We start from the raw sequence: 18740 nt of genomic DNA on the forward strand, positions 1-18740 counted from the left end.
GGTTTTTGTAAAACCGAATATCCTGCCCCCTCCGTCTAGAAAAAAACTTACGTACACACCGCCTCGTTTTTAGAAAAAAACTCCATCCACACCTAACCGCATAAGTGCGTTTTTCAGCACATTCATAAGCATGCCGGACCTTTAGGTGGCAGTAGTTCCCCAAATCGTAGCAAGGTGGTGGAGAATAACCGTCCTTAAACGTCGTCCTTCGCCTGTGTTGTTGAATGTGGAGCAGTATCTGGGCTTGTAAAAACAAGCAAGTAAAAAGCGCCTGTACAAGAAACAGCGCCCAAAACCTTGTGAGAGCATCCATACTGTTACCGAATGTAAACACGGGTCGCATATGTGACGTAAGAACATATTTTGTCGCAGGCGGTGACGTTTCGAAACGTAAAACCCCGGTTACTGATGTCCACATGCAGACGCATAAACGGAGAATTCGCAAATCTTCACTTTGGTCGGAGTTTTTAAAAAGAATCGTTTTTGATGACGTAAATCTGCGTTTTCGTGTGGATGATAGGCCGAATCGTAGAAAAATATCTTCGTTTTGTGAGATACCCGGCTACGTGTGGACAAGGGCTGAGTGTGCCATGATGAGGAACCTTCAGAAAACAGAAGCTGGTTGTGTTTTAATAACAGATATAACCTGGTCCAGGTACAGGGTTCTCCAGGGTGGAAGGCTTTAAAAATGAACATTTAATTTGAAATGATGAATTCATTTTTGACTATATATATATACCGATCAATTAAATATTACTGACGGACACATGAATGAATGTTGACATTATATGTTGTTGATGTGAACTTTTTTAAATGAAAAAAAAATCATGAATGTTCATTTATGACTTTAGGAATAGTGAACTGACAAAATAATGGACAAGCAATTAAAGGTCAGTTTCGTTGCTAGTTATTAACGGGAATATTTTTATAGTGGTAAATGACTCTATCTAAAAAAAAATAAAAATAAAACAAAAGAATATTGAAATGTTGGATCTTTTCAGTGTTCACAATTATAATACTCCTCCTGAAATGTGGCAGCATTAATTTCCACTACTCAGTGGTGACGCTGTGGAACTTATTTCCGCTGGCAAGAACCACAGAAGAAGAACTCCGCTCGACTGATAGCAAGCTAGCAGCGAGAAGTTTTGCGTTTAATTTGTGGTGAGCATCAAAATGCTTCTGCAGTCTGTCAGACCGTGGTTGCTTCGTTGCAGGAGTCTACCGTTGGTTTGCAGCCGAACTTACCACGCCGATAAAGTAGCTCCAATCGGCTCTCAGCCTGACAAACTGTCCTCTGAATATCAGGTATGTTAGTATGTTGCTAACGTGTCCTAGCCAAAATGTAACGTTACAATTCGACTCGCTGCTAATGTCAGCCGTACCTGTTCACCTGGTGGAGGTGGCTCACACCGGACAGACGAGCTAAAAATCGCTCTTAAGGCTATTGTTCTTAACAAGCGCGAAGGTTATAGTTTAAGCAGCTAATTTTAGAGGTCAAAACCTCTGGAAGCTAATGTTTTAGCATCATTTTGACAAGTGAGTTGAGAACATTTGCCTCAGGGTAAACAGTGAAAGTTGCATTTCATAAAGGACAAAGTCTATCTTAAACACCCTGTCGTTCAAATGTTATCCCTAAAAAGAGATTGAATCCAGCAGTCACTTTAACATCTCGAAAGATTTAATCATATACAACTCAAGACTTGCTTTTTATATATACCTATAGGATTTTAATGGCGATAAAAATGTTAGCTTAAAGTTATAACTGAATCATTTCAGTCATGATGCATCAGTGTAACTATCTGTATTTGGTGTCCACATTCAGGCACAATCAATTCGTTGTCACTGATGTAGCACCAAAAAATGTCACTGGATGGCACCACAGACACATTCACTTCATGTTCTCAGCTTGCAGAAAGACTCATTAAGTTGTGGATAATTAAGGCTATATTTTTGAGGAATTCTGTTTTATTTTATTCGTATATAATGTGCCGTTTTCTATTTTTTATCTATAGCTGGGAGTCACCAATCAAAATTTCACTGTGAGGAAACAGAATGACAATAAAGATTCTTCATTCTTGATTCTAAAGTACACACATTTTTGTCATGAACAGTTTGAGATGAATGTGTCAATACATTTTTTTTTTTTAAACTCTTATCAAGTATCGGTTCACTTAACCAAAGCTTATACCTTACTTGTTCTGGTTGAGTTACTTAAGCAAATCTCAAGTCTTGACATCGGTTTCCTATTGTGGTGCCAGTGTAGATCACAAATTGTGATCAGTAGGAGTCATATAGCACTAAGGACAAAACAGCAATGTATGCACTCTTGCTATTTTTCAGGAGAATTATGACCGAATGAAAGTGCTTGTTGATGAACTGAGAAGCCGGGCAGAAAAGATTAGTTTGGGTAAGTGTGAACACTGCAGCACGGTCACAATGTAAATTCATCACGTTCAAATTGCTACAAGGCAATACCATTTAATTCCAGCAGTGCAAATTAGTATCTGGGGTCAGGCAGTCTGGGTGATGAAATTGTCTACAAAACACCTCCATTAAAGCCTTTCTATTCGTTTAAGACTTAAGGATCCACTTGTGCATGATTACGGCTATAAGGGCCTGCTTCTTTATTCTTAGAGTTATTGGTTTATTGCCTTAATAGAACAACTTCCACCTAATTAACTTTCTTCATTTAATGCAAGATAAAAAACTAAGTTGAGTAGATTACTGTGTGTAAATACAGAATGCCAAATTTTCTTCTTAATTTTACTGTAGAGGCTCTAGGTTACAGCCAGGTTATACTTAAAGTTTAGGTTTGAATCTACACTTTCACACATGTAATTCAGTCACTAAACTAACCAAAGTGTCACCAAAATATTTGTTTACATGCAATTTGCCTTTTTTTGTAATCCAGGTGGTGGAGAAAAAGCACGAAAACTTCATACTTCTCGTGGGAAACTCTTGCCTAGAGAGCGTATAGACAAGCTGCTGGATCCATGGTATTATAATTTGTTTCTATCTGGGCTTCTGACAGATTCAAAATTCATGGCTCTTTCATACCCTCTAGATGCATAAAACTTGTAGTGCTCTGGTTTGATGTCCTTACATAAACCGTTGGATAGGTAAACTGATGCACAGAGAAAGGAGGATAAATAGTAGATGGTTCGTTTCTCATCCACATTTTACAACTAACTGCATTATATGTAATTTTTTTTTATTTTTTTTTTTTTTGCAGGAGTCCTTTTCTGGAATTTTCCCAATTTGCAGCTTATGAGTTATATGGCACAGAGGAAGTCCCAGCAGGCGGTATAATTACTGGGATTGGCCGGGTTTCTGGGTAAGTGCTATGAAAATTTCTGACATTTACAAAGTCAACTGCCTCTTTGAAAGTAGTTTGGTTGTGATGTGTAAATGAATGACAGTTGGTTAAATGTGGCCAAAATGTGGATTTATAGCAATGGAATTTCACTCAAGTGTTTTAGGTGCAATTAATACATTTTAATATATTTTTTTATAGAGTGGAGTGTGTTATTGTTGCAAATGATGCTACTGTCAAAGGGGGAACATACTACCCAATTACAGTAAAGAAGCATCTTCGTGCACAAGAAATAGCCCAGCAGAACCACTTACCGTGCATTTATTTGGGTGAGTAATTCCATATTTGTGAGATTTTGGTAAAACAGCATTCACCTATAAAAAGGGGGTGAAAATAAAACAAATGTTCAACAACTGGAAATTGAAAAAACACAATAAATATAAAATTCCCTAGAGAAATTCAAGAGATGTATTTCAGTGCCTTTATAAAATGAGCATACTGTACTTGAAGTTGTGTTTATGAAATTCAGCAACTTTGTCAGCCAAGTCTCCTCTCCAAGGGCCCTGTGGGAGGAATCAGATTTTTTTGTCAGTACGTACACTTGGGACATCCCAGAGGGCTTTGGCTGAGAGTTGCAGGCTACAAGTTATATAAGGAAAAATTGCGAGTCTGCAATATTGCCAGAGAATGAGGTGTTAATAATTAGTTAGCTCTCTAAATATGTGTTGTGATTTCCTACAGTGGATTCTGGAGGAGCCAATCTGCCCAGACAGGCCGACGTCTTTCCAGACAGAGATCACTTTGGACGCATTTTCTTCAACCAGGCCAGGCTGTCCTCAGAGGGAATAGCACAGGTGATACTTGTTAGGTTAACGTTGTATATCACATGCAGATTACATAACACACACAGCAGCAGCATAGTGGGTTCATAATTTGTTTGTCTCCCCCCGATCGCTGACTTTTGAAATAGCCTATTGTTGCTGTCTTGCATAGTTGTAATTTAAGAATTCTCGCCTTTATTCGTGGGCTCCTTCTTTACAGCAGAATATGTTGTCTGAAAGCAATATCACAGAGCAGAGATGGTGTGTTTCAGTGAGCGACACAGCTGTAGACTAATCATTTTTTCATTGTCTTCAGGCAACTGAAATCCATTTACTGTGTACTACTTGAGAAGAGACATGCTTCTACTTAAAAACAAACAAAAAACAGGCTGTTTGGGGAAAATGTGGAAAAAAGCAGCAGGTGTAGTGTAGGTCTTGCACTCTATTCTTTTTAGTAGAGGCTGAATATGTTCTTCACCAAACTGAGTCTAGCATAGTTCTTACTAATTTTGTTGTATTTATTCCTATTTTCTTCATATTAATTTCTCCGTGTCACGTTTGCTATTCACGAGATTTACCTCTCAATTACTAAAGGTTCATTTCCACCTCTTAGTTCCCATGAAATAATCAAAATCTGCACACGCCGAAGAGAACACAAATCAGAATTCCTACTGTTTCAGCCATTATTGCTGCATTGTCCACTCACTTCCAAAGAGCACGTGGGTTTCATAATTTCGCCTGTGCTTGTATTACACTGTGAAATAAAGCAAAACACTTGATTTACAAGAGTTTTTCTGTCTTGACCTTGATGTCCAAGGTCCTCTCCACTCAAAAAAGGTGTATTTGTTAATGTTCCCTCTCTTTCAAGTTTGACCTTCACTGTGCAAGAAGACCACACGTGCACAGCTTAAAACCAGAAGGCCGTTTTCAAATTCATTTGCTGAAAGGGGAAAGTTTTTCAGAAATAACTTTTCTTGGATGTTTGACCTTCACTTTGCAGAATAATGTATGTTCAGGCTTTGCCACTAGAAGACCGTTTTCTCATTATTCTGCTGAAAGTCAAAAGCTTCTCTGAGCTCACCTGAAGTTGAAGTTTAAAGTGTGCGTCTACAACTAATTTGCAATACATTCCTGGCCTATTTGACAGCTTGATGCCTGAAGTGAGTCTATACTGAGAACTGTGAAGTGGGAGACATTTTGTGTCCATATTTAAACTTTTCTAAAGGAAAAATAATATTTTAATTTTTGAATGGCCGAGTAGTTGAAGATGGTCTTTTAATTTCAGACAGCTAATCAGATAACTTTTATAGGGAAAAACCATACTGGACAAAAATTATTATTCAGAGGAGAGTGTCTTTTCTATCTGAGAAGATGCCTGGAGGGGATCTTTAATATTGTACATGCGTATGACTAGGCTGGGCTGTGTTTTTTTTTTTTTTTTTTCACTCTTCAAGATTGCTGTTGTGATGGGCTCCTGCACTGCTGGAGGAGCGTATGTACCAGCCATGGCAGATGAGAGTATTATTGTGCGGAAGCAAGGAACCATTTTTCTTGGAGGACCTCCACTGGTTTGCCAATATTTCATTATTTTAAATATGATATGACAGTCAGATGAATATGTATCATGTATAATTTTATAAAGTCTAGTAGATTCCATTTGTGATTCATGTACCAGGTAATGTCTTTGAACTTGAGATATAATATCACTGCTACACACGAGTGAATTATTATGTACTGCAGGGATGATGTGTCCGTGAACATAATTCCTTTTGGTTGTGCCTCGGTCCTAATAGGTCAAAGCTGCCACTGGGGAAGAAGTTTCTGCAGAGGACCTTGGTGGTGCTGATCTGCACTGCAAGTATGAGCACAGCATTTTTCACCAAATTTATGGACTGTATGGGATAGTGGTCCAAAATTCTCTAAGTTTCTTTCATCTTGGCCCTAAAATCCCACAGAGATAGATCAGCATCTTTTGCAAAATATGCAAACTAGGATTTCCTGAATGTTATTCAAAAACCCGTGTATGGGAAATTGATGCCTTTTGTATATACTTGTGTGTATGTGTGCTTTTATTAACACTATGTAATGTCATACACACAAACTGGCATTTGTTTTTCACTCTATCTGCTTAATATATTTTCATGACTTTATAGCAAACAAGCAGAAGATTATTTTTAGCTACAGTATGTGTTTATTCCAGATTCATAAACACTCACAGTCATGTCTATAATGATTTGAGGAGTGATTTATGTACTGTATTATCTTCAGTGATTGATTTGTTGCGCGTTTTACAGAAAATCTGGCGTGACAGACCACTACGCTTTGGACGATGACCATGCACTCCATTTAGCAAGAAAGGCAGTACGAAACCTCAACTACAAGCCAAAGATTGGGGTCAGTCCAATGATTATAATCATTACCAATTACATTCAAGTTATTGTGTTTGTGCCTTCTGTTCACACTGAATCTGTGTTTTCAGGTTAATATAGAACCTTCTGAAGATCCTCTCTATCCTGCAGATGAACTCTATGGCATAGTTGGAGACAACTTGAAACGCAACTTTGATGTCAGAGAGGTATTTCTCTAGTTTCCTGCACATTGCATTAAGGCAGTTAAAGTGAAGGCTTTAGGATTTGTTAAAACATATGCATTTATGTTAAAACATGGGTATTCAGAAATCTGGAAAAGACAAAACAGAATTTTAAAAACACAGTTTTCCAAGTGAGCGCATGCATGCCCTTCATATATGCAGCACAAACATGATCATAAACATGATATTGAATTAGATGTAGCTATGAGTCTTTGGCTATAATTAACAGAAGGCTTAGCTATTAGCAACTATCACCATAGTCTTTCACCTGTGGCTTGCGTGGTAAATATACCAACACAACCTAATTACCAACTATGACACATATAGAGAGAATTTAACAGCTTCCCTTTCCAGTAGGGACAACAAGGTCAGAATATAGATTTTACTTTGACGTTTTAGTGTGTTTATTGTCAGAATTTCTTTCTCTTTGTGTGGCTCTGCAGTCAAGGCACTTGTTGCCAATCCTGGAATAACAGCTTTTCCTGCAGGGTTTTCCAGTGTTGAATCAGACCACCATCTACCGTCTGAATGGACATGAAAGCATATTTGCATTTGTTGCATCACCAATAGGTTACTTCTTCACTTTGAAAACACCTGTGCTTACCCAAGGTCTCCTGTCAAAGGGTTAGATATTCTAAAGCCTGAAATAGAGTCAAAAGGAGGCACAAAAATCTAGTTTCCTCTAAGACCACATAGAGTTGCAGTATGCTGAAAGGTTATTATGGGATTTTTGCCGAATGATGCTAAAAGAACTACCGCCTACCCAGCTTTAAGTGATACACAGACAGGTGACAAAGGGAAAAAAGTCTGCATTGAGGGGATCCAGTGGCTCTGTTACGATGTTGGGTGGATATTCTGCTGCAATGATTTGGGTCCACTTGTCCTCACAGTTTGAAGCATTGCTGCCAGTAATTTTTTTCAGAGTGATTACTTTTATGTTGTGATAAAACATTTTTTATTCTCATGGGAGTGCACTCTTCCAAAGAGAACATTGTCCTCATCCATAGGGAACGGTTATAAGAGGGTGAAACGAATGTGACTCATATGTTATAATGAGGGAATATCTTTTGGAGGAATGGGTTTTCATCCCTCCAGTACAGTTAATTGGAGATTCAATGTGAAAGAATATTGAAGCTCTGTGGTGGACCAACACCTTCCCAAGACTCTGAATAGTGGGGTTTCCTTTATTTTAACTCATCTGTATTTATATATGATGTAAACATGGTATGTTTTTTATGTGAAAGGAGAAGCTACTACATGGGGATGCGTAATGATAATTTAAAATCATTCCTTAGCTCCACTCAGACAGCTAATTAGATACTACTTTGCCATGACACCCTTTGTTTAATGCATGTTAAGTAGAGTCATACCAGTAATTAGATAGATTTGTTAGAGTACTACAAACATAACTAATGAAATATAGAACATAGATGCACTCTTTCCACTGTTTTATCCTTAAGATTTATGAAAAAAATCCAACAAACCTGGCCTTTACTGGTTCTGAATACATTAAGCTGTCAGGTTCTTCTGTGAGAAGCAGAGTCGATAATGGGTGGTTAGCTTCAATCACTTCGTTTTTCTGCTCACTGGCAGAGCATGCCAGATGTTCGCATTTGTTTTAAAGCCTGTGTCTTTGATTCTTGATGTAGACCCAGGAGCAAGAATTAGTGGTAACTCTGGAGATGCCAAAGTGTTTGTAGTGTAGAACAGTATTGACGGTCCATTTAGTTTGCAGGATCAACTGACTGTACCCTCTTTACAGGAGTTTTTCAAATCCAGCTTATTCCACACAGGGTGCCCTTAAATCACTTTAATAAAATCACTTAAATAAAATTTGTTGTAATGTTGTTGCTCAAGTCGTCTCTGTTTTCTGTCACCAGTGCTGTTGTTTAACAGCACTGGTGACAGTAGCTTTATAGGTTTTTATATCTTTGGCTTTCAGGTCATTGCCAGAATCGTAGATGGCAGTAAATTCGATGAATTCAAGGCATTCTATGGAGACACACTTGTTACGGGTATGTGGGATGATGTTGTTTTCAATTTTTATAGCCCCAAAAATTGTGCCTTTTCTTCTCTTGAAGCTACAATCTCCCCATTTGTTTTCCAATGTGCACCTGCTCAGGATTTTCAAGAATATATGGCTACCCTGTTGGGATCATTGGCAACAACGGAGTCTTGTTTTCAGAGTCTGCAAAAAAGGTAAATATGCTTTGTTCCCAAACACATATTAAATGGTTAAACTGAGTGTTCTCTAAAGAATAAAACTCACTACACAGGCAGCACCTGTGTGGTGTAAAAAGTTCAGCATCATGATTATGTTGAATTGTTGGATGCTTGAGCTTTGTACTAGTTACGTGCCTCTCAAAATGTCAAGGACTTGGAACACAATAGTGTAGCAGCTCAGATAGTATTCTCCTCAGAGATTTGCTGCTTACAACACTGAATATCAATGTTTCTGTCATGAGATGGCTTTAGTCTTAGTAGTTGGTTTGTACTGACCCTTCATAGTTGCGGTACAAAATTTCTCATACAATAAGCTCTCAAATTTCACTTGTCTACATAATCTCATGAGTGCTCTGATGAATGCCTCTGAAATAACAGCTTTTAGAAAACATGCACAACAGACAATCATAATTTTCATTCAATATAATTCAATTAATTTGCAACCCAGTTTGCTGTGAACAGAGCTGAACTTTACACAGGCTTAGCGAGGAGGAGCTGAATTTGTGATTATAGACTAATAAGTTTTTCCAACTACATTTTGAATTAGGTTACCAGCCTGACCTGAAAGAAGGCTCCTCTAATCGTTTCATTCTGTGAGGTCTTAACATGATAGTATAAGCATTGGCTGTCTCATCAGTGTAATTATAGTCAAAAGGGACTGGCACAGTGCTGCAGACAGACACAGATGTGGAACAGACATGCTCAGGGAGCATCTTCAGGAAAAATCAATACAGAACCTACATTTCGAGATGCATTTTTCAGACACACTGTCATCACTGAAGACAGATCCAGGCTTCTGTTATGCAAACTGTGAAAGTGTTAAAAGCTTTTCCCCAGGTATTTGTGTTGGTGAAGGGGAGAGGCATCGAAGAAACGATTAGATATCTGTTGTTGTGCAGGTATTCAGAGGCAAACTGATGGATTATTTTTCACCAGGTGACAGTTTATAATAGGCAGCCATCTCTCACATTGTTTCCAGTTTTGTGTTTATACTTTGCAATGCAAAGCAAGCTGCTTCACTGAAAGACAGCCAGCAGAGGTAACTGCCAAAATAAAGAAAACACCTGAGTAATTTAGCAATACAAAGTATATGGAAATGAGTTGTGTCCATATAATGCACAGTCTTTTGTACTTATTTGCCTGTTTCAATAGCTTCTGGCAGCTCTGTTTTGTGCAATGATTTTCTTTCTGGCACAGCTGAAGGCTGTTCAACTTCATATTCAAGCTAAAATCTGGTAAATACAAAACCAGTGTGAAGCCAGATGACCTCGCTCCTAAGGTGGCTGGTGTTTGCCCTGACTCGTTTTGTCTCGGGTGAAGTGGATGACTGAATTGAAACCACTAACTCATTTGTCAGGCAGTATTCATTGAGTTTTTGATATTGCCAGATATCAAGCGAACTGATCTCTAGGGAGATTCAAAAGCATCACTTCAGGCAATGTTTACCAAGTTTTGTGAAAGCACAAACTCCTCGTGTGATCCAGACATTTCAGTAGAATATTGACCAGACATTATCCCCAGCAGTTCAGTATGTACACATATTCTGTAATACATATTTACACTGCTGCTTCTTTTTGCAGTTCATTTAAAGTTTATATTATTGTTTTTTCATGAATTGCCTGCAGAAACAGATCATTACCAACATATCATTTTATGTTTTTTTTTGTAAGGTAGTGATTGTTATTGTCAGTGTTTTAGCTCTTGGTAGTTGTTCCCCAGGGTTGGGAATGTATTACATTTGCTGAATATTTGAATTTTTATTTTCAGGGGACGCATTTCATCGAATTATGCTGCCAGCGAAACATTCCGCTTATTTTTCTCCAAAACATAACAGGTTAGTGGGAAGTCTTCTGGCAGTTGGGAATTATTGACATTTGGGATTTTGTTCTGTTGTGGATTTTCTTTTTTGTGTTGCATGAAAAAAACAATCGGTTGATTTAATTCTTTGTTGCAAAATGATATGTGATGATACGAAACATGCCACAGTGCAAGTCCCAATCAGACCACGTGACATAATGTACAAATCTGTCTCCGCAATCCCACAGTTTTACATGTTACTCATTATCTTCAACACACTCAAACTTTCCCTTGTTATAACAACACACAGACTTGCAGTTTTTAGCTGCTGTCTCAATTTTCTATCTTCATCTCAGGCTTCATGGTGGGTAGAGAGTATGAAGCAGGAGGAATTGCCAAGGATGGAGCCAAGATGGTTACTGCAGTTGCCTGTGCCAATGTACCCAAGATTACTGTTATCATAGGCGGCTCCTACGGTGCAGGAAACTACGGCATGTGCGGTCGAGCTTACAGGTATGAAGATGTTCTCCACTAAGTGGTTTCTTAGAGTAAAAACACAGCACCCGTAACAACATAAATGAATGGACTGGCCATGAGCTGTTGCCCAATCAATTCTGAAGATCAATGCATGTGGGGGCATAATTTAAGTGAACAAAATGTACTGAAAATGCTGTTTAGTTGTTGAATAATGTGCATTAGTCGCCCTTGGCTGATTCACGTGTTGGAAGTGGCCTTTTGTAACAGTAGTAAAAGAGATTTTCAGAGTTAAACCTTGTTCAAGGATGAAAACCTATTTTATAATAAAAAACATCCATTTTAATTAAAATTTTCTGACGTTGCTACCATTTGGGGCTGCTTCATAATTCCTTACAGAGAATTTTCTTGTTACTCAATAGCACGCCACCAAAGCTGGGAAAAAAAAAATTGAAATATATACACTAAGGGCCAAAAGTTTGGAAACAAGGTCAATACAGGAAAACCATTTCTAAGCAATTTCAAGTTTCTGTTCATACTTCCTTTCTTAAAAACCAGTATGAATTCTGTGGAATTTGGGATGCATTTACTGCATGATCAGACTTTGCTTTCATTGATATGCACCATTTCCTTCAATTTACCTTTAGGTATGCATTGAAGTTACCAGACAATTACTGAATAAATCTTAGCAAAAGAAAAGAAGGGCTTAGCTTTGAGGTTGAGAAAAATTGCGAGTCACAACTTCCATACAGAAGTAAAAGACAAATCACTGTTTGCAGTAATTCATTTTAGCTCTCTGGCGTTTGAGAATTTCCTTAGAAAAATCCCAATAAATCTCAACTGTCTCCATATCTCTGATGAACTACCACAGAAATGGCTAGAAAGAAGCAATTGAGTAAAGAAACAAGAGCACAGATTTGTACATTGAGGGAAGAAGGATACACTGAAAGAGAAATTGCAAAACACTGAATGGCATAAAAGGAGTTCACTATACCCTGGAGAGACTAATGGAAACTGGAAGTTATGATGATAGAACAAGGTCTGGAAGAGGGTTAGTACAAAAGCAGAGGATAAACATATCATTGTCACCAGTAAGAGAGATTGGTGGGAAACAGCACCACAAATAAAAGGAACTCAACATGACAAGGTTAAAAGCAATATCTCAGACAACTGTAAAAAAATGTTTGAGAAAGGCTGGTCTAAAGGGTTGTGTATCTGCAAAAAATAACCAAAAAAACACTACTTTGTCTAAAGACCAAGAAAAATTGGGCAAAAGCACACAAAAATTGGACCTATGGTGACTGGGGACAAGTTCTTTGGACCAACAAAAGCAAGTATGAACTATTTGGTTCAAATCACATTTTAAAACGCCATGCGTAACACCCACAATAAAGCATGGAGGTGGTAGTGCCATGTTATGGGGAGGTTTTGTAGGTGATAGAGTAAGAGATTTGTTAGAAGTAAAGGGTATCATGAAGAAGGAACAGTACCACTCATCCTCCAGCATCACGCAGTTGCATCTGGACTAAGACTTGTGGGTTGAAAGTTTGTTTTGCAGCAAGATTAAGACTCTAAGCATTCTTCCATGCTCCGTCAGGGTTACCTAGGCAAAAAGAAGAGGAAGGTGTTATTCGTAAGCTGGTTTGGCTCCCTCAGTCTCCAGACCTCTCTCCAATTGAGCTTGTGTCAGACTAATTGGATCGATCAGTCAGAAAAGTGTGTCCCACAAATCAGCAGGCTCTCATTGATAAACTTAAAGCTTAGAATGCAATTCCCAGCACATACCTTAAAAAAACTTGTGAAACAAATGCCTCATATATGCCATGCTGCTGTTAAAGCCAGAGGAGGTTATTTTGAAGAAAGCAAAGTTTAAGCAAGAAAAACCCAAATACCTGATGATTATAGTAAAAATGTATTCTGATAAGTGACTCTTTTTTTAATAATCATGTTTATTTTGTTGCAAAGTATGTCAATGAAACTATGATCTCTTCTATGTACAAATTTGAACTTACTTCCACAGATGACTTAAAATCCAATGTTGATTATAATAAATACATAGTCATATGGTACGATGCCACAGATGACACCACAAAGATGCATGGCACTACAGACAATCTCCGTCATAACGCTTTATGTGGACATGTGTAGGAATGTGGTATTACGTGATCCTGTCCCACAAAATATCCACCAACCCCTTTGGCAAGAGTGTAATAATACACCACAAGCAATACTGACAACCTTATTAGCTCTGTGTCACAGACGTCATTATTGACTTGCGCTTTCTAGTCTGTGACCCTACTCTTGATCTTTTCATTATCATTTCCAATATAGTGTATACTTGGTTGTTTCATGACATCCATTCTGTTGTAGTGATGAGATATCTTAGAACTCTAAATATTTATTCCTGTATGTTAACAAGAATGAATAGAATTTAATAAAGCATTACATACTGATTATTTTTATGTGTGTGTGTGTGTGTGTGTGTATATATATATATATATGGTGTAGTCTTCCTCAAATGTCATTACTTCAGGCAGTTTATCAGATCGCATAGCTCCCTGGTGATCTACAAAGGCCTCTTTTTTATTTTGCTTTATTGCTCCCCACGACCTGTAAACAGAAAACTCTGTTAAAGTGTATAAAATCCCAACAGTTCCCCTTCACTTTGTGTCTGCATTTTGTGCACACTGATACTTTTGACTGGTGTCAGATTAGTAGAATTAGGGCTAAGAGTTCTCTTAAAATACTTAGTTAAGCTCTGAGGATTTTGAAATTTTGGAAAATGAGATTAAGCTTTGATTAGGCTTTTTGAATTATATGCTACTTGGTATATATGCTAAATAGTGCTTTTCTTAAGTAAAGCCCTTGTAAATGATGTTTTATCGCTCTTTTGTTGTCTTATTCATCGTTTTTGATTCAGCTTCCTTTTCTGGCTCCTGAAACACAAGCAAATAGACATCCTTTCTCATTTCACAGCCCCCGGTTCCTGTACATGTGGCCAAATTCCCGAATCTCTGTAATGGGCGGCGAGCAGGCAGCTACTGTCCTGGCTACCATCACGAAGGATCAGAGGGCACGCGAAGGAAAGGAGGTAATGAGTCACATTAATCATCCCATCTGCGCCTCACTGGAAGGGCTTGAATTAGCTTTGGTGAATTTGCTGCCAAAAGCATAAACATTATGAAAGACACTTTTCTTTCAGTAATGGTTTGACACGGCAGGATAAAATTATATCAGTGTTAAGTGTTACTGTGATGACTTATCCTGAATGGTGCAGCAAATGACTGTAATTAAACGGTGTCAGGTGTGCTGTTATGGGTGTATTAAGAGTGCATTAATAGCTTCAGAATGACACCTCACATCAGTGCCCCCATGACGGGCGTTTCAATGATGTTTAAGAAGGTTCAACATGAAAAGGTAGCAAAAACTAATTATGGGTCAGTTTTTGAATACATTTGAAACATTGTTTTTTTTGACTATTGTTATTCTATTTATCTTCACAGTTGAACTCAGGTGAACAGTTGAGAGCTTTTTGCACATTTACTGTGAGAAATTCATAAAGGAGACAAGTGCCATCACTCATTGCTTCCATCAGCGCATCAGCTCGACTCAGAGTCACAATAAAACAACAATCAGAGTGAAGTGATTTTGCAGACAGTGACTCTGTAACACGTAGCATCCACACTACATTATTTGTTTAGCTGTCGCAGCTAAAACTTAGTCTGATATAACAGCCCTGCAGTGAATCAAAATTTTATTAAGGCTACAATGTTTACTTAATGTTGAAACCACTGAAAAAAGCTATTTATAGCATGTGTCAGTGTTTGATTTGCAATGTTTTATATTGAGAAATGTTTCTAATATTTACAGTAGGTCACCCCGTTTATATAAGCGATGAAAAGCTTTACAGCATTTACTCAGTGTTTTCATTATTTTTTATTATTTTCACAAGGATTGGATTAGTATTCGCAAGTTGATGAAACTGCATTTCACGGCAAATGAAATGGCTGTGTCCTTTAAGCTTTACATTCCACTCCACGTTCAATAATTCAGACAACCTTTAAAATGCCTTTGGCTCAGGTTCTTATTGCCTAATTCTGTTTTCACAATTTATTCACAGTTCACAGCAGAGCAAGAAGCTGCCATGAAGGAACCGATCGTGCGGCGGTTCGAACAGGAAGGCAGTCCGTATTACTCCAGTGCTAGGTGAGATTTGGTCATGAAACATCGTATGTGCGAGGCAGGTGTGTATGAAGTTTTTAAATGTCAAGAAATCGTAGCAGTTTACCACCATCGCTGAGAGAAAATGCTCTTTATGAAATCAAAGGGCTACCGACAGGCCCCCAGCGCGTTTCTAATTTATTTTTAAATCTTTTCAATAAATCATGTGATCCTGCTTTTCTAAGAACCGAGAAACCACAAGAAAGAGTCTTCAGGAATGAGAAGTGATGCTGTGATGTGTTTCAAGTGTGTTTTTGATGTCGTGTTGAGTTGCTAATATGAGCCTTGTTTGCTTTTCATTTAGTGCTGTGGGATATTTTCACCGGGTGTGTGAGCAGAGCACATATTAGACGATGGTGTTCTTACAAATAATCATATGGGGGAAAATTGTGTGTTTGCATTGTGGTCCTAAAAGTCATTTTAAACATTAAATTTAGGCACATAAATACATATTTATTTTACTGGTAAAGGTTAAATGGAGATTTCAAAACATCTCACTTTTTTACAGTGAATTAGATTAAAAGCTGGAGAATAGTAAGATAAGGAGCACATAAATGCTGACTTTATTGACCAGTAATCAAAGCCACAATAATTATCATAATGTGCACTGTTATTGTTTACCAGATTAGTATAAATCAGTAAATCTTATAATCATTTATATTAAAATTTCTTGCTGGTTGTTAGAGCTGCAACAATTATATTTTTTTGATTATTGATTAGGTTTCTTTTGACAAACACCTGCTGGTTCTAGCTTCTTAAGTGTAATGATTTGCTACATTCTTAGTCTTTTATAATAATAAGTGCAATATATTCTATTATTTGATTACAACCATCATCTTGAAGATGTCACTTTGGGCTTTTGACCTTTTAAAACTAAATTATTAATCAAGAAAATATCCAGCCAGTTAGCCAGTATTTAAAATATTTGTTTGATGCAGCCCTGCTGACAAACTAAAAACTTGTATGTAACGAAATAATGTGAACAATTTCTGAGGAGGTTGTTGGTTTGTTGTACACAACACTGCGTGCAAATTATTAGGAGCATTACGTTTTTGACAGTATCATAATTTCTATGCTCATTTTCCAACTTTAAACCATATCAGCTTCAATGCTCAGTGGGTTCAGTCATTTTCAGGTAAGAATTTGTCTAATGAGGAATGGTATTCTCTACACTGTGCATAATTATTAGTCAGCAAGATGTTTCAGATGGATGCAACACTCTTGAAATAGCTGAACTATTCAGTTAATGCGACATTTAGTTGCAATGAGTCAGCAGGGTCGCATAAACCAAACGAAAAAGTTTCAAATTAATTGAAAAAATAAAAGCCGAATCAGGAATCCATTGTCCTCCAGTGCCACCATATTTCCAAATCACAACCTTTGTGCAGTGTGCAGAGTAGAAGTGCTCAGACACGTGGCTACAATAAACAAGACTGAAACCACCACTGAAGAAAAGATTCATAAGTGAAAGCATCAAGATTGAGCCAAGAAATACACGAGGAGCCATTTTTCACAGGTTTTTTTATGGACAGATAAAATGAGAGTGACTCCTGATGGAGCAGATGGATGGGCCTGTGGCTGGATCACTAATGGACACAGGGCACCACTTTGAGTCGAGCGCCAGCAAGGTGGAGGAGGGGCACTGGTGTGGCTGCTGTCATTAAGGTTGAGCTAATTAGACCTTTTTGAGCTGAAGACGGATAACCCACTCTGAAACCTGCTCAACAAGCAGTACAAGAAGAAATCTGCGGCATTTCAACAAGGTCGTGATCTTTATGCAGGAAGGTGCTTCAGAAAATCACTTATCCTTTGTTGTTGAACAGTCAGGTTTGAGGTTCAGTAGCGTTTTTGGGTTGACTGACAGTATTTGTTTTATGGTAAAATTAATCACGAGAAATAGAATTTGCCAAATAATTCTGTAGTTCTTTGAGTGTAATTTGTATTGACGTTGTGAAATGGGATTCTGTTATTTCATAATTGTAAAATGTGCGAAAATGTTGAATAATTTCATATTCACTATTTTTTACGTAATTACAATCAAGTAACTTATAAATTTAAATATGTAACTTCTAAAAATTTACTTTGATCTCAGATGATGATGGAAAATATGATCACGCTCCAAGGGAAATGCAGATCTGACCAACTTATTTTGAACCTCTACAAGTGTATTAAAACAGCTAGATGAGCGCTGGAGTGATCCAGAGAGACCAACACAACATCGTGACACTCTGTTAAAGTAATTGATTATACAGCTAGACAAGTACTACAAGGAGCGTCGGATAAGTGAGCTGCAAGGTGCCATCTAATAATGTGAAGCACTTATTATTTTTTGCAGACTGTGGGATGACGGGATTATCGATCCTGCTGATACTCGTATGGTTTTGGGACTGAGCCTCGATGCAGCGCTCAATGCACCATCGCAGAAGACACGTTTTGGAGTATTCAGGATGTAATGCCGTTTAGCTTATACAGGTATAGACCTCAAGCTTACCACAGATGTGTACTGTATTTTTGCTAGTTTTTTTGTAGTTTTTGTTTGTGATGTGTCACCAGATTAAGGGTATAAAAACACACACAAAACAAACAAAAAAAAAAAAAATCACAGGAGACGATGTGATTGGATGATAAAGTGTGTTTGTGGGACATTTCCACTGTTAAGCTGTGCCTTAACTGTTACTATTCCAGTATAAATGAAACTGTACTTTAAAAATGTTTCCTTTGGTGGGTTTTCTTTTTTTTTTAAGAAGAATAAATACTGTAAATGGAGAATTAAAAAAAACAATGTGAAAACTAAAACTTGCAATCTTTCTCATTCTGAGATCACCTGCAAGCGGAGTATGAGTGAAAACATCTGTTCATAAGGGGGCACTGTTTAGCCATAAATGTATGACTGAGTGAGGTTTAGAGGAACGGTAGAAGCACACTTCATTTTTCAAGTCGAATGTCTTTTAGAAAACCCATAGGGGTGTTCTGCTAATAACGGAAAAGCTGTTTTGTGGAAAAATAGTTGTTTTTTTTTTTTTTTGAAGATGTCCAAGCCCAGTCACATTTTCTATGTACACACTTATCTCTTGTTCGGAGACACTCGTAGGTTTTTTTTTGAGCCGCTCTTCCATTTGCTTTTCTTATTTATAATTGTGCAAGTATTGTGTTGTAGCGGTGCATGAATAGGATGTGGTCTTCTATCGCATGCTGCAGGCAGACTGTGCTATGTACCAAAGCAGAGCTACAGAGTTTAACTGGCCACCCCCTCTCTTCTGCTCCCTCCTCCTTTTTCCATTTTTTTTTCCCAATTTATCTC

General features: G+C 37.7%; 1 protein-coding gene across 2 annotated transcripts; it reads left to right on the forward strand.

The window, feature by feature from the left end:
• Nucleotides 1-1089: 1089 nt before the first annotated feature.
• mccc2 (methylcrotonyl-CoA carboxylase subunit 2) lies at nt 1090-18235 on the forward strand. Of its 2 annotated transcripts, none has more exons than XM_023287888.3 (17): nt 1090-1305; nt 2341-2407; nt 2912-2996; nt 3233-3334; nt 3515-3642; nt 4055-4167; nt 5589-5702; nt 5928-5992; nt 6429-6528; nt 6614-6709; nt 8667-8739; nt 8847-8923; nt 10715-10781; nt 11101-11257; nt 14195-14309; nt 15339-15424; nt 17775-18235. In XM_023287888.3, exons 1-17 carry the CDS (start codon nt 1174-1176, stop codon nt 17890-17892), a joined length of 1695 nt encoding a protein of 564 aa, XP_023143656.1. In that variant the 5' UTR covers nt 1090-1173; the 3' UTR covers nt 17893-18235. The 2 variants fall into 2 exon arrangements, with proteins under 2 accessions (XP_023143656.1, XP_035812004.1); XM_035956111.2 differs by lacking the exon at nt 17775-18235 and adding an exon at nt 16972-17754.
• Nucleotides 18236-18740: the final 505 nt, after the last annotated feature.

This window comes from Amphiprion ocellaris, chromosome 6, assembly GCF_022539595.1.
Source record: "Amphiprion ocellaris isolate individual 3 ecotype Okinawa chromosome 6, ASM2253959v1, whole genome shotgun sequence".
Taxonomy (NCBI): domain Eukaryota; kingdom Metazoa; phylum Chordata; class Actinopteri; family Pomacentridae; genus Amphiprion; species Amphiprion ocellaris.